Source organism: Cornus florida, unplaced genomic scaffold (genome assembly GCF_030987335.1).
Source record: "Cornus florida cultivar Cherokee Brave unplaced genomic scaffold, ASM3098733v1 CherokeeBrave_3.0.0_Hap2_Chr10, whole genome shotgun sequence".
Lineage (NCBI taxonomy): Eukaryota > Viridiplantae > Streptophyta > Magnoliopsida > Cornales > Cornaceae > Cornus > Cornus florida.
The window spans coordinates 117,685,959-117,702,247 of record NW_026775580.1 but is presented as its reverse complement, the minus strand read 5'-3'; the positions used below and the strand labels follow the sequence as shown (position 1 = coordinate 117,702,247).

The window sequence follows — 16,289 nt, the reverse complement described above, 5'->3', positions numbered from 1 at the left end:
TAAGGCCCTACGCATGATTTAAAGAGTCTAGATTATAATGACAAGATATTTAATATTTTATTTTTCATTAGAGCATTAATAACGTTATACACTCAATCTAAAATCGATAGTGTTAGCTCCCCAACGGAGTGGTCTACACTAGGTGATTTTAGAAAGGCTAAACATAATCGGGAGTCATTCATCTATATAGACAAGGCATTGTCTTAAGAGATATGGAGATGATGGGATTTGCCCGCCAATAGCAATAATGAACTTCGCCAACCGAATAAGTTATTGGCGTATTGGTTATTCGATTTTTCATGTAGTGGTTAAGGGACCCACATACTATTTTAATGGAAGTGCTCGCCTAATAATAAATGAATCTCAACAATAGTAATAATGAACTCCTCCAACATGATAAGTTATTGACATATTGATTGGTTGATTTATTATGCTACAGAGTTGAGGGACCCGCATTAATTAAAAGGGATTGTTCACCAATAATGATAATGATCTCTTGTTCGATTGAGATTTATTATATTATGTGGTTAACAAATTCATTTTAATTTTAAATATGCATGACAGTATTAATAATTCACCTTGCATATTGTATGAATGCATTTATATTCAGATTAATTATGTCTAATCCAGTTTATCTGCTTGCTTACATATTCAATGTAACTGGACCTCATTAATATTGACTGGGAAAGGAACTTAGATATTTTATTCACAACGCAAGGGTACAAATGTATTTATTACTCCTAAACCTAATCCTTTTACTTTAAGATACCCAAGAGAACATTAATGCTTTGAATAAGTGAAATAAGGCAAATGAGATGACTTGGTGCAATATTCTAGAGTTTACCTCGAATACGCTCCAAAGCTAACATTTACATTATTTTATTTTCTTCAAGTATCATGTTAAATTTCAATAAGATGTTTTGGTGAGATTAGATAGAGAGTATGCCAAAGTACCATGTCAGTCTTGAATAGCATCAAGATAGCCTAAGGAACTCCAGTATGAAATCAAATTTTGGAAAATGATTGTTTATTATTTAAAAATTAGTTGGAGATCAATAGGGTTGACTTGGGTGGTAAGTTTCAAGTTGACATGATTATTGCCTAGTTACCAAACTCGTTCGACTTTGTTAGAGTGAACTAAATAAGGAATCAGTTTGAGTTCACACTCGCTGATATTCTTATAGAATTGGTAACAGATGAAGGGATAATCAAGAGTATAGGCGTTCCTATCAATCTAATCTAGTCTATACCATCTTCTTCTAGGTCCAAGTGGACAGGCAAAGCAAAGAAGAAGGATGATAATAGGACTAGGCTAGCACAAAACATGGGTATTCAAAAAGGTTAAAGGGAATAAGGCAGTGTATGTTGAGGGCGAAGGAAATTGTTTCTTTTGCCGCTAACTATGACACTCAAGGACGAACTGTCTAAGCAATGACGTGGCGTAAGAAAATATATATTTAATCATTGAGCCATGTTATGTGGTTGTATCTATTAATTCCTGATGGATAGATTCTGGAGCCACTAAACATGTTTGCAATTCGTTCCAAGGATTTCAGGAATCCAGAAGCCTCGATGATATGGAATATATTTGTACTTGACCCGATGACAAGGTTGTAGCTAAGTCAGTGGGAGTATTACATCTGAAATTAGAGAGTATGAGGATATTAGTATTAGAGAACTATCTTTATACACTGAAGTTAGACGCTATCTAATTTTTGTTTCACTTGTGGTTTATAAAAACTGTGTTGTTATTTAATAAAATTGGTTTTATAAAATTGAATAGATATGCAATTGCTTCTGGTGCATTGAAAAATGGTTAATATACTATAATCACAAACTCTTAAAGATTTGCAGGATGTAGAAACTAATGTTACATCTTCTAGATTGAATGTTAAGAGAAAAATTGTTATTCCTGACTCATTGTATTTTTAGCATCTATTTTTGGGTTGTAATCAGTCAAAATGAGATTCAAAGATTGGTCAAAGAAGGTTAATTTCCTAGTGAGGCAGAGGAGCCTAAACCAAACTTGTGAACCTTGATTTGAAGGATAGATAACTCTTAGAGCTTAATCAGCCAGATGAAATAGACATAAAGGACAATTGGAGTCGGTACACACTGACACGTGTGGTCTTATGAACATCCAAGCAAGATTACTCACGTTTTGGATAAATTTACCTGTTACGACACAAGTCTTATACTTTTGGTATATTCTGAGAGGGTCAAGACTGATGTGGAGCACAGATTAGGTAAACTTATCAAGACACTTCGATCTGATCGAGGATATGAGTATTTCTTGGGATAGTGCAAAGACTATATGGTCAATGAGGGTGTTGTGTACCAGTTTTCCGCAATTGACGCTAAATGCATTTAGGTATCAAATAGGAATAACAGAATTCCACTTAACATTGTTAGATCTATGATCAGTTATGCCACATTATCTCTTTCATTTAAGAGTTTAGCGTTAATGACATCGATGCGCATTATGAACTGCATTCCATCTTAGTCTGTCTCAAGGATACCGTTGAGCTGTGTTTTTGACTAAATCTTAGTTTAAATCACATGCACATATGGGGTAGTCTTGCACATATGCGCTTGATATGGACAAATAAGTTGGAAACAGATCATACGCATGATAAATTTGATAGCTACTCTAAAGGTCACTAGGACGGATTATTTTATGATCTCAATGATAAAAGTTGATTGTTTACACTCACTATTTATCTATAGGAGAATCATATTATGAATCATATACCTAGTAGCATAGTGTTAGAGAATATGAAATGAGTACCAGATGTACCACATATGAACACACTTATTATAATAGAGATTGAGAATAATAAATGAATTCCCTATTGATACGTCCGCATTATCTAGTACACAGATTCTTGCATCGGTACATTAATGTAGTGGGAGGATTATTATCCAATCCGACAGAATCATGTTTTTAGGTGAGACCATTATGGACATCCCTGTTAAACATGAGTTGGACCCAGTAAGCTACACGGAAGCGTGAACCGATATGGATACAGATCGTTTTGGCAAGTTACTATGAAATCAGAGTTGGAATCTATGTATTCTAATAAATTCTGGGATCTTGTAGAACTTTCTAGTAGGGTGATTCCTATGAAAGGCAAGTTAATCTACAAAAAGATACTAGAAGATTTTTTAGTGAATAAATCATGAGTGTACAAGGGAATGTCATTATTTTTCTGATTCTATATTTATATATGACATCCTACTCATTTAGAATGATGTGGAAGTTTTGTCATCAATAAAGAGGTAGTTGTTCAATTACTTTTAAATGAAGGATTTTCAAGATGTAAGCTATATTCCCAGGATCAAGCTTTTGCAAGATCAGGTTAAAAGGAAAATAGGCTTATCTTAATAATCCTACATTGGAAAAGTTTTGACCAGGTTTGGTATGCATAACTCAAAGAATGAGTTCTTGCTTTCTTGATATGGATTGCTCTCTCTAGTAAGTAGTTTTCCAAGACTAGCAGAGGAGATTGAGCAAATGAAACTGGAACTATATGTTTTGGCATATGTGAGTCTCATATATGCCATGGTCTATACCGAACAGGACATCCGCTACATTGTAGGGATAGTCAGATGATATCAGTCCAATCCTGGACTTGGTAACTGGTCTGTTGTGAAAAATATCATTAAGTACCTAAGGAGAACCAATGATATCATACTCATTTATGGATGTGATGATATGGTCCTAGTCAGGTATCCTAGTTCTGATTTTCAATCAGAAGTAGATACTATGAGGTTCATGACTTAGTGTATGTTCATTTAATGGAAGGGAAATCAGTTGGTAGATTGTTAAGCAGATTTCAACTGCTAACTCAAATCTGCAGGTGGAATACATTGCAGCCTTAAAGGCGGCAAAGGAAGCCTATTGGTTTGATCTCACTGATTTAGAGGTTGTGGAGTATACTAGCCTGCCTATTGAGCTATGTTGCAACAATAGTGCAGAAGTAGTCCAAACCAATAACCCAAGGTTCTATAGAGGAACAACATACACTGAGAGGAAGTATTATGTTCTACATGATATTGTCCGGTAAGAAAATGTACTTGTAGCCAGAACATTGCATTGGAACACAACTTTGTTGATCCATTATCAAAGGTGTCATTGATCAATAATTTTGATCATCATCTGGATAACATTGGTGTTAGGTGCAATTTGAATTGGCTATGAGGGCAAGTGGGAGCTGTTGGGATTTATATGCTCTGGCATACCAAATTCCTATCTGGATTATAGTGACATATGTTCCTGACATATCTGAAATATTTATGATTTATATAACTAGTGAATTCAATGTATTATGTTTCGATTCACTATGAAATTGATAGTGTCCCTATGATTACAAGAAATATTTATATATATATGTAAGTGATAGCAATCAATGCATGATATATAAATAGTAATTATAAATTGTTCATAGTCGGTAATTATGGATGGACTCATAATTAATTCAGACTTGAACTGGATCCGCGTTAGGTTGAGATATATTGCGAGAGCCGTCGTATGCAATTGCTCCCTATCATCGTCATGGCATTTGACTCTTAAGTATGAGAAAATTATAGACTCTTTTATTAATTAATAATTACTTTGATTTGTTCGGCGGATTCTTCAGGATCCTTAGACCGACACTTTGGGTAGTTATGTGATTAATAGTTAGAGGGTTATATTTTCAATATTTGCATCATTGCTACTTGTATTTATTTTGTATTGATTATGGTTGATCACAAAGTAAATTCGAAGGCCTTCGTGTGTTTTTAGACAAAATGATTTATTATATATTTATTTATTTAAATTATTATTTTTGTCAAATAAATGTTTTATTGTGATCGAGCCAGAAATAATCAAAGGTACCAAAATAAATATATTAATTAAGTATTCGGATTGATGGCTTTATTTATCCAATAACTAATTATGCATAGAGGGGTCAAAGTGTAATATTGACTTATAGGTTATTTATTATTTAATTGGAGTTCAATTAATTTCTTTTAGTGGAGTAGAAATTAATTTATGAATTAATTGAATTGGGTCCATGGACCGGGCCAATTATTAATTCATTGTAGCCAATAAAATAATAAGCCCAATGGATTCTCACTCATAGCCCAACTTGATATTGGAATCATATTAGATTTGAGACATGTAAATTAGAGATTGAGAAGGATTCGTTGTTTCCTTTTCTTTACCTTTATGTTGCCTATAAATATACATGGTCTATGTATATTTTGGTGGATGATTTTTAGAAGAAGGAAAAAGGAATTTATTTTCTCTCTCTAGAAAATTAGGGTTTATGTTCTCATCTAATGGAGGCTCCCACAAGCCTAATTTTTCAAGGTCATTCATGGAGGCTTATGAGTGATTCCTAAAGGCAAGACCATTACTAAGAAGATGGAGATCCATGAAAAAGGTGTCTAACAAAAGGGATTTACAATAAGTGAGAACATTCACTTTAGAGGAGAGATTTAAGATTTACTCAAACCTTGATATAAGTATTCAATCTTTTAATTGAATGATACATTATGTTTTATTTTTGCATAAAACTTGTCTATATGTAATGAATCAAGATCTATGAATTAAAATCCCTCGAAAAGTTTTTAAAACTAGCACGTTTCCCAACAATCTGTGTATGCATATACTCCCTCTCACATAAAGTGTCAGTTTGAGAAAATCGTAACTCTCACAAATTGAACTTTTCCCTTAAGACTATTTTTTTTAAAACGAAAATAATACAAAGAGGGTGAAACAGTTGGAGAGAGAGACAAAGTGTTTGAGGGGGCTCCAAATCTGAAACTTCATTAGGTGGCGAATTTCTAGAAAGAAAATGGATCTATTTGCATTAGTGTTTATAACGAATTTTTTTCTATTTATCATTCAATCAACTTTTTTTCTGTCTTGGTCTTTTTAGGTTGAAACTTGCAAACAGTGGTGATAATTTAAAGATCTCTGAAAATGGTGGTACACAGATAGGTGTGGATGGAAATGGGATATGATAATTTAAAGCCCGTTTGATGTTTGGAATCTCTCCCGAACACCGTCTAAATTTTTGTATTAGTTAGGGTTTAATAGAAAAGAGTCATATAAATAAATCCTTAAGGCCCAATATTAAATTTCTGTATTGATTTGAGTTTCATTACAAAACGTGACTAGAGAGAAAAGACAAAAAAATAAAAAATAAATAAATAATTATTTTTAGATATAAATCTTTGGCCAATTTTAAAATAAAACCTGAAAGAGCTTTTTGTTTAGTTTTATATGATAGTCGATCTCTCTCTAATACAATACACCAAGCATCCCAGCTGAAAAGATAGGAAAAATAATAGGAACTCCAAACGGATCTCTAATACAATACACCAAGCATCTCAGCGGGAAAGATAAGAAAAAGAATAGGAACTCCAAAAGGATGTCTTTCTTTTACGCGAATCCAAGCATCATGTGACATTGAGAACATTTAAAATCACTTAATGCAGAAAATCACTTAATGCAAAAATTGGTGTTGTACATCAAAAAGAGGATTACCATTATGACGTGGATAGGATTGATGAAGATAGAAGGCGGAGCTGCATCATGGGTATGAATTATTTTCCTAATATTTCAGGATGAACCTAATCTACATGTTGCAGATGAATGGAAAGCACAGCTCTAATCCTCAAAATGAACTTACCCTTTCTCATGTGAAAAATCAAATAGCTTGAATATAATTCTGCCCGCAAAAAACTAACAAAATTTTTTCTATTCATCACTTCACCATAAATATTGTTTTTTTAAAATTTTCATTAATCTATGAGCTGGACAGCTGCAATGGTAGGTATTTTTTCTCTCAACTTTTGTGTAAGAGCAACACGAACAGTCATAACCCCAGCTGCAGGCCCACTGATTTGGACTTTTACAACATGCTCATTAATCTGAACAAGCTCAAGCACTCCTCCGCCTGTGCCAGCAAGATAAGGTCTTATTTCAGAAAGAACCTGGAAGATATGCAACCAAAAGGGATTAATAAGGTCTTATTTCAGAAAGAACCTGGAAGATATGCAACCAAAAGGGATTAATAACAGAGTAACTTTCCTTGTCATTATGGTAAATAGAGGTCTATTTTGGTATTGCACAGTTCTTGCACTGATGTTTTAGTTACTGGAGAAGTGGAGATTACAGGTATATATCTCCATTGTAAACATATGGAAAAAAAAATAGTAACAAGACAACAATTTCCATTGAGATAAATAATAGTGTAAAAGAAAGGAGGAAGAACAAAGAAAAAATATAAGACATAGGAGGGTTACTGGAATAATGAAGACCTAGAGCCTCACTGGTTTAGTTTTTTTTAGAATAGTTTCTATATTCACATAAGAAAAGAAACCATTAAAAAATAAAAAAATAAAAAAAGAAGCAGCAGAATTGATTTGGTTGACATTTTTTAAACATTGTTCCCTAACAGCTGATTTCGAAAAATGCCAAATTTCAGAAAACAAACTTTTGCAATCTTTGGTAAACTATTAAAATCAAAAGCAACTCATGGATCAAACTACATTAACCGTATCAAGCTTCATGCAGAATCAAAGTAACCTGTCATTCAACTAGCTTATTAGTGTGATGCCATTTTTCTCAAACCTTTGTTGACATGGTGAAGGGTTGGGAAATGTAGATGGGCCTGAGCCGGGCCGGATGCAGCCCAACACACCCGACCGACTGGGCTGCTCACCATCCAAAAAGTCCAAAAGTCAGACCCAATGCATGCGGAGTCTAAAATAGCAAGAATGGGCCTCCATTTGGGTCAATTTGTATAGGCGGACCGCCCCACAAAGGAGGGAGGCCCATCAACCTTCAACTTAGAGAAAGAATATAGGAAATTAGGGTTAAATGTAAACTTCTATAAATAGAAGTAAGAAAGGAAGAAAGAGGCAGATTGTTTGGAGTATAAGAAAATCTTTTTTTAATATAGAACGACATTTTCTTGCATCTTCATTTGACGCCGTCTGTGGGAAAGAAAAGAATGATTCATTGATTTCAGCGACGAATGACACAGCTCCGATCGGAAACTATGATCGGAGAGGAAGGCTCCTCCAGCAGGAAGAAGAGCAACGGGTAAGACATGATGAACTAATGCAGATCGTGAAAACTCTACAGAGGGAGGACGCCGAGCTTAGATCCAGGATGGAACTAAGAGAAGCTCCACTGCTCCTTCACCCACCGGTGGCTGATGAGCGGGTAGGGCTAACGAACGTCAATCGACAGGCAAAGAGGGTAGGATCCGTTCATATAGATACTCAACATAAGATGCTCAGACCGGAAGAGGGGGTGGAACATGTTGAAGCTGTTTCTTCATGGCAAAAATAATCAACTGTACACAAGGTATTTGACAATTTGCACTAGTCAGAGGTGAGCACTAATGACCAGAGGGCCACCGGGAAGAGGTTGTTGGACCAGAAACCACCCCCGATGGTCAATGAGGTTATTCGGATGTCAGCCCGGAGATCGATTCACCCTTTATAGAAGAGATCTTGAGATCTCCGAGACCCGAAAAGTTTTCAATGCCAACATTTACCCTGTTTGACGGAACTAAAGATCCAACCGAGCACGTCTATCAGATTCAACTGAAGATGGCTCTAGATACCGAGGATGATGCCCTAATGTGTAAGGTCTTCCCAACAAGCTTCACTGGGCCTGCACTTAATTGGTTCAAGCACCTGCCAAGAGGGTCAGTCGAAAGTTTTCGGCCACTTTGCGACCTATTCATAGGTCAATATTTCGGTAACTGACGGATTGAGAAGGATATATTGTGTCTGTTCAGTAGGAGGGGGAGCGACTCCAGGCCTTTCTCACCAGGTTTAATTTGGAAATTAGTATAGTGATTGATTGCCATCTGTCATCAGCAGTACATGCGTTCAAACTCGCCATGGTCAGAACGACTCAATTTCACACGTCTTTGGTGGTGGCATCACCTAAGACTATAGACGAACTCAATTCAAGAGCAGAAGGCTACGTATGCCTCAAGGAAGACAAGGCAGTCAATATGAGGAAGACAACAATGGTTATAGTGGAAAACAAATCGAGAGCAAAGATGACCACCCAGAGAACCCCAGTATTACAGTCCCGAGTGACGTCTTGGAAGACCGAAAAGAGACAACGAGATGATGAGATAGTCACCCCCCTTACGGTCACTTTGGCACGACTGTATCAAGAGAATAAAGAGATGTTCCAACCGCCTGAACCAATCAGACAGTTGATCGAACAAAGAGATCAATCCAAGCACTGCGCATTCCATAGGAGAGGTTCCCGAGCACGAAAATCGTCCCGACTTCCGAAAAATTCTAAAAATAGTCTCATCACTTCTAAATGACTTAAAATAATTAAAAATGCATTTCTAAAACTCATGGCTCAAGAAAATAACTTAAACAACCCTCAGGGCCCACGTGACAAGCAAAACGAGGCATAAAAAATAAATTAAATAAAAATTCGAAAAAATTGATAAATATCCGGAACATTACATACTACTAGTAGAATTACAGCATTAGTTGATTTAATTTCTGTTCACTCCTCCGTTATCTATGTACTCTCATCGTTAACATGAATATGAAAAAAGGAAGAATAGGCCTATTATTAAAGAGAGAGGCTTGTCGAACCCAAAAGTGAAGTGGCAAGTGGCAGCGTAGCCAATCGCCAAACACTTAGAAAATTTTCAAACAAAAATAAAGTGGCAATTGGCAGAGTAGCCCAGCGCCAAACACTTAGAAAATTTTCAAACAAAAACAAAAGTGAAGTGGCGAATGGCAGTGTAGCCGATTGCCAAACACTTAGAAAATTTCATTACAAAAAGTGAAGTGGCAAGTGGCAGAGTAACCAATCGCCAAACACTTAGAAAATTTTCAAACAAAAAAAAAATTGAAGTGGCAAATTGCAGTGTAGCCGATCACCATACACTTAGAAAATTTCATTACAAAAAGTGAAATCTTATCACAGAAAGTGAAGTGGCAAGTGGCAAGTGGCAAGTGGCAAGTGGCAGAGTAGGCAATCGCCAAACACTTAGAAAAGTTTCTAACAAAAACACTTGACAAAATTCGAGAAAAAGTTAAGGAACTTTAGACTTAACAAAAACCTTCTATTATTAATCAATTTAGAGTACAAAGTTTTCCCCTCTCTTCAATTACATTTCAAATAAAAAAAAATAAAAAGGGGGGGGGGGGGGGGGAAATGAAGAAGGAACAAAAAAGTAAAGTAAAGTTTAAAAAAAAAATGCCCTTGAACTTAGGCCTCATCCTCTATAATCTCCACCTCAGACCCAGAGGCAGAAGGAGCTTGAGTAGGAGGAGCAGGGGCAGGAGCAATTCCATCTTTTCCAGTAGAAGGATGAGGAAGGGTCAGAGAGCCAGCTGCAACTGCGACTACTTTCTTGCACCTAGCAAAGACCTCCTCGAGCTCATCAGGAACAGGATCCCTGTAAGTACTGGGAGGATCGATCTTCAAGTCCTGATCACAGTCCTCAGGGCTATTGTACGCACTGCCCAAATCGGTCGGATTGTTGCTATCCATGAATCCATCCCTGTAGCCGTTGGCATACCAAAACAGCCCCAATCGGGAGAACCGTTCGTGCCTAGCATTCTTTCCAGTCTCCACTCTGCCTAAAGAGCTCAAGGAGACAAACTCTCTCCCCATTTAGCTCATCATTCTTCTGCTCTAAGGCCACCCAAGCAACCCTTTCTGCCACAAGTTAACCAACCAATTCGGCCCGTGCGTTGTCAACAGCAGTAAACTTCTCTTCGGCCAGTCGGGCCCGATTTTCAACATCTTTCAGATCCTCCTCATCTTTCTTTATTCGGGAGGCGAGCCGACTGATCGTTTTGTCACCCTGCTCAATCGTCCTCTACATGGCAACAATACCAAACAAGGTCTGCAAGGCCAATAAAGGCATCTAAAGAGTTAAAATGAATAAGTTAATGGGTTAATCCCCAAAAAAGAGTACACAAAAAATAAAAGAGATAAGGGGTATAGGCATACCTCAACTGCACCGAGGGGGATCCGACTGAACATCTCCTCCTTACTGAGCTTGGTCTGAGCCTCCAAGTCCATTGGAGTCCACAGATTGTGGTAGTAAGCCAAAGCAATGGGCCCATCCTTGTACATGGTATCATTAATAGACACCATGGAACCGTCATCCTTAAGGAATTCTGGCTTGAAGGGGATAGCAGCTTCCGCATTGCGAGCAGGGACACTAGTATCTTGGGGAGGTTCGTCTGAACGGCGCTCCCTGATCACTATCCCCTGGTTCCCTCTTCGCCTCAGACTTGAACCTCCATCATCTTCCCCCTCATCTCTCTACTGTCCTCTTGCCCTTAGACTTCACAGAAGCAGAAGAAGAGGACACAATGGCTTGAGTAGGGGCAGAATGGACCGGATGGGCAAGCAAAGCATCAGTGTTAGCAGTCACGGATATGTCATTCTTCTTTGTCCTGCCAAAAGTGGGTATCGAAGTATCCTTCATCAGTGGTGGACCTGCTGCAACAACAATCCTCCTCAAGGCCTCTTCAGATAAGAAAGTGAGGGCAAAAGGAACGTTGTTCCAAATAGACGACTGCAAAATCCTAAGCCTCACTCTGCAAATATTGAAATCAAATAGATCAGAAGAGAAACCCAGATGATGGGAAAGGAAGCCACAAAAATATGGAAGACAAGTTTGACACGTGCATTCATATAGGTGAGTCTTGTAAGGAGAAAAAGTAGGGAGGGCACTCATCCTGAACTCCTTGGGAATGGTAGGTAAGGGGGTCCGAGGAGACTTCGAATTACCCCCTATGACAATTGGATTTTTCTTCTAATTTTTGTTTCTGGTCGGTTATAGGATGGAGATGGTACCAGACACTGGTTTTACTAGTCCTAATTACTTTGTAGCAAAACAGAAGGTCAAACGTATCTATCTGCAGACCCCAATCTAGATTTAGAAGTATCAAAATGAATATTATCCTATAGAAGTTAGGATTGACCTGAAGTATGGCCAACCCTAGGACATTGAGGACCTAATGGAATAAAGAGTGAAGAGGGAATCTAACCTCACACAGTTGGGACGCAGTGAACAAAATCTCATTGTTTTCAAAGCCCTCCCGGTGCTAGCACCTTCCTCGTCGAAATAAAGACGAGTAGTGACATCATCAGGGATATTACAACGAACGCGAAGGGCGTCGATGTCAAGACCTATGGTAGTGGAAATAAGAGTGAAAAAAAGAAGAAGATTGCAAAACTAACCTTGAAAATGAAGGGAACAGAAAGACAGAGGAGATCGCCGGAAAATTAAACTCTCGCCGGAGGGAAACTTAAAGACTAGAACACGGGAATGATGAAGACAGTGCTTGACAGTGACAAAAGAGGAAAATGACCAAAGTCATTTCAAATTTATAGAAGCAGAAGACGATCACGTGGGGAGATCAGGAGTCAAAGCAATCACGATGATTCGGGAACTGAAACACATTAACAAGGCTCGGCCGTACACATTCTCCCACACCGTCACATCCAACCACAACCCACGTCGCCATCACTACATATTAATCTCGCCCTAATCATTATGGCGAAATTAAAGGGGCAGATGAAAGGTTGGGAATTGTAGGTGGGCCTGAGCCGGGCAGGATGCAGCCCAACATACCTGACCGACTGGTCTGCTCCCCATCCAAAAGGTCCAAAAGTCAAGTCCAATGCATGAGGAGTCTAAAAAAGCAAGAACGGGCCTCTATTTGGGTCAATTTGTATAGGCGGACCGCCCCACAAAGGAGGGAGGCCCATCAACCTTCAACTTAGAGAAAGAATATAGAAAATTAGGGTAAATGTAAATTTCTATAAATAAAAGTGAGAAAGGAAGAAAGAGGCCCATTGTTTGGAGTGTAAGAAAATATTTTCCTAATATAGAACGTCATTTTCTTGCATCTTCACATGGCAAAGCAAATTTCTGTCATCCAACTAGAATGCAACATGTTATCCACAAAACAGAGGTGTTCAATCAACTTCTTGGCTATTGCTTCTTTTTTTTCTTTTTCTTTTTTTAAGTAATTTTGATGCCGACCCGACGTAATTGGGAAAAGGGCTTGGCTGCTGTTGTTGTTTCATGATGCAAGTGAAAGCCAAAGTTTTCCTTTGTAAAGTCATTGCAATTTATGAAGTGTTATATGGTGGGAGAGGACAAAATTCTAATTCTGCATTTACTGCCTGACGAATCGAACTCATGGAAATGGAATACATCATATACAGAAACTTAATGATTTGTCTAACCTTTTCAACATTCTTCTCATTTAACTCAAGCCCAGTCTCAGTGTCGAGAATTTGTTCCACTGCTTGTATCTCGGGGATCTTATCCCGGAGGCGAGTTTCAATTCCCATCTTTAGAGTCATAGTTGAACTTGGACAAGAGCCACATGCTCCTTGTAGCTTCAATACCACAACAAGACCGTCAAGCTCGTGTAGAGCCACATTCCCTCCATCAGCCATTAGTCCAGGCCGGACTTCATCCAACACTTTCTCAACATTCTCCTCAGTTAATGGAAGGACACAGCTTGGTGAAACCAGAATGCCTTCAACAGTATCAGAGAGGCAGAGCAAATAATAATAAAATAATGCTATCTCGTTGCTGATAGAACTCAAATAAATTCAGTGAATTTGTGGGTGGGTTCCAATTATATACGAAATAGATGTATTATAATATTCGTTCTTAATTTGCATATCGAATTTGGAACCAACCCAACAACTCGTTTAACCCAACTACCTAAACCTTAGGGAGCTAAGATATTGAATTTGGACAATTTTTTATTACTATATTTTTTTTCCCCAACAACCAAACAGATCGCATGTCTTTTGCTTTGCAACGAGTACATCAGCAAAATCCCCAACCCAAAACCGCTGCTAGTAATACCTAGCTAGTTGTCATTTTCAGTACCGAGTTATTTTCAAACGAGCGGATAAAAAACATATTAGCATAGAAAGTATTACGAATCCTACAATATGGCTGAAATGCGTAATTGTTTTCTCTTTGAACTGAAAATTCATCTGGAATAAACAATTTCTTATTAAATCAGTTACCTGCCCGTTTCCTACTATCGCGAATCGAATTGAATCCAAGGAAGTGCCTGGGATGATATTGACCTCTGATAAAAGGGTTACGTTTTGCTGAAAAAGTAGTGAAATCTGAAATGGGATTCTAGAGAAAGAAATATCACAATTCCGAGTCAGAAAATATCATTAATTATATAGAAATGCCAGAATTTACAAAAGAGTTAAAAAAAGATATATAGTTATGTATTAGTGGTTGGACTTAAATGAGTACCTTGGGGAGAGAAAAATGGGTAAGAGAAGACTGTTCGGATGAATGAACAAACATTGATGAGGCTGGTGCTGATTTGAGACCTTGGGTTGGGGTTGAGATTGCGTCCATGTTTGTAAGGTATTGTTTCTATTCAAGTACTGTGATGGGGAGTGGGATATATAGAAACCAACTGGCAGTGTATTTTCAGTCGGTGATGGATGGATGAGAGTTGTTTATTTTGGCCGATGAAACGACCAAGATGATCCAAAAAAGAAAAAGAAAAATAATAATAATAATAATGAGGAATTTAAAGTCTTCACAAGAGGAAAGCATTGCAATTGGATTGGATTGGATGAGATTCAGAGTGATCCACAAAACTTGAGTTTGTGGATAGAAAAATAATGACAAAAAAAATAAATAAAAAAAAATGATGATATTATACAGTAAGCTGGGCCTGATTGCCTCAAATGGGTGGATGAAGAGGAAACCACGTCATCACATGGGAAATTGCATGCAAATACAACTTTTGCATTGGTTAGTCACCTAGTCAGAACCGAAGCCGCGCAGAGTGAGAGCATTTTTTTAAAATGCAGATTTATTCTTCACATTTTTAATTTTTTCATATAAAAAAATGGATTAATTATACGCATACCTCCTGAAATTTGTTATATTGACAATCATACGATAATTAGTTTATTTTCGAACAATGACACCCTTGTCATATTTTGGAGCCAAACAAAGCCTTAAAAGAAGTGAAATGTCTACTTTTACCCTTTAATATTTTATTCATATTTTGATCTAAAATATCAAAACCATTATGTGACCAAAATACCCTTCTTAGGAAAAAAAAAAAAAAAAAAATTTAACCCATATATCCTACTTTCTCCCTCTAACCTCTCAATCTCCTCAATTGCCACCGCCACCACCACCCACCTCTTCACCACCACCACCTCCATCACCGTCCACCCATTCCCTCTCCACTCATCGCCACATCCGTTCGCCCTATATATAATTCATCTTGCTCCTGCAAAAAAAGCTTATATTATATGTATGCATATATATATCCACACACACACACACACATACATATACCCACCATCACCATGGCCACTCCTATCTCCTCCCACCGTGCCCACCTTCTATCCATTCTTACACTACCCATCATCACCACAACCCACCCCTTCTCTCTCCTTCTCCACTAAATCCACCCTAAATCGATGTCACCGGCTTTGCGCAGCACCACTGTCTCCGTCTTCCTCCTCCTCCTCAGTGTCACCGGGCGATTGTGAATTTTGTTGTAGCAAAGAAATATTGCTAATCGAAATTTTGGGTAAGTATTGGTGGCCCAAGTTGTGTCGAAACTGTTGGTGGTGGTGGAGTAATCAAGCGTATCTTATGGAATTAAAGATCACGGATGAACGTTTGTCTCCAACTTTCAGCCATTATTATTGGATTGGGTTTTGCAATTAGGTGCTAAGATTATTGATTTCCCCGGCGACTCCACCGCTGCCATCTTAGGCGTTCATATGCAGTACGTTTCTGACGGTGGGTGGGTGATTTTTGATTTTTGATTTTTTTTTTTATCTCCTTTTTGTATCTATTATATATTTAAGTATCATTTTCTGTGTAGTTATATATATATATATATATATATATATATATATAGATATAGATATATATATAGATTGTATAATGCAATTGTATGTATTATATGTATATATAAGAGTTGATTTGTATACTCCCAAATGCCACTCACCATCGTTCACCTTCTTCACACATAACATTTTATTATTATTATTTTTGAATCAATGGGCTTTGGATTTTGCAAAGATGATGATGTTGAAGGTTGGTGATAAGAGTCAATTTTTGTGGCTAAAGAAACTGGTCTTGACATTTAATTACACGCAATGGTTTCACTTGATATGTTTTTTCTCTCTCACACACACACACATATATTGCTTCTAGTTCTTTGTTTTTGTGGATTCATTAAACCTA

The 16,289-nt window shown here is 37.4% G+C and overlaps 1 protein-coding gene across 1 annotated transcript; it reads right to left on the bottom strand.

The window, feature by feature from the left end:
- Positions 1–6,662: 6,662 nt before the first annotated feature.
- On the bottom strand, positions 6,663–14,663 carry LOC132278516 (nifU-like protein 3, chloroplastic). Its single transcript, XM_059780321.1, has 4 exons — positions 14,316–14,663; positions 14,072–14,189; positions 13,268–13,566; positions 6,663–6,987 (listed from the first exon to the last, which is right to left on the bottom strand). Exons 1-4 carry the CDS (start codon positions 14,421–14,423, stop codon positions 6,796–6,798), a joined length of 717 nt encoding a protein of 238 aa, XP_059636304.1. The 5' UTR covers positions 14,424–14,663; the 3' UTR covers positions 6,663–6,795.
- Between the last annotated feature and the right edge of the window lie 1,626 nt (positions 14,664–16,289).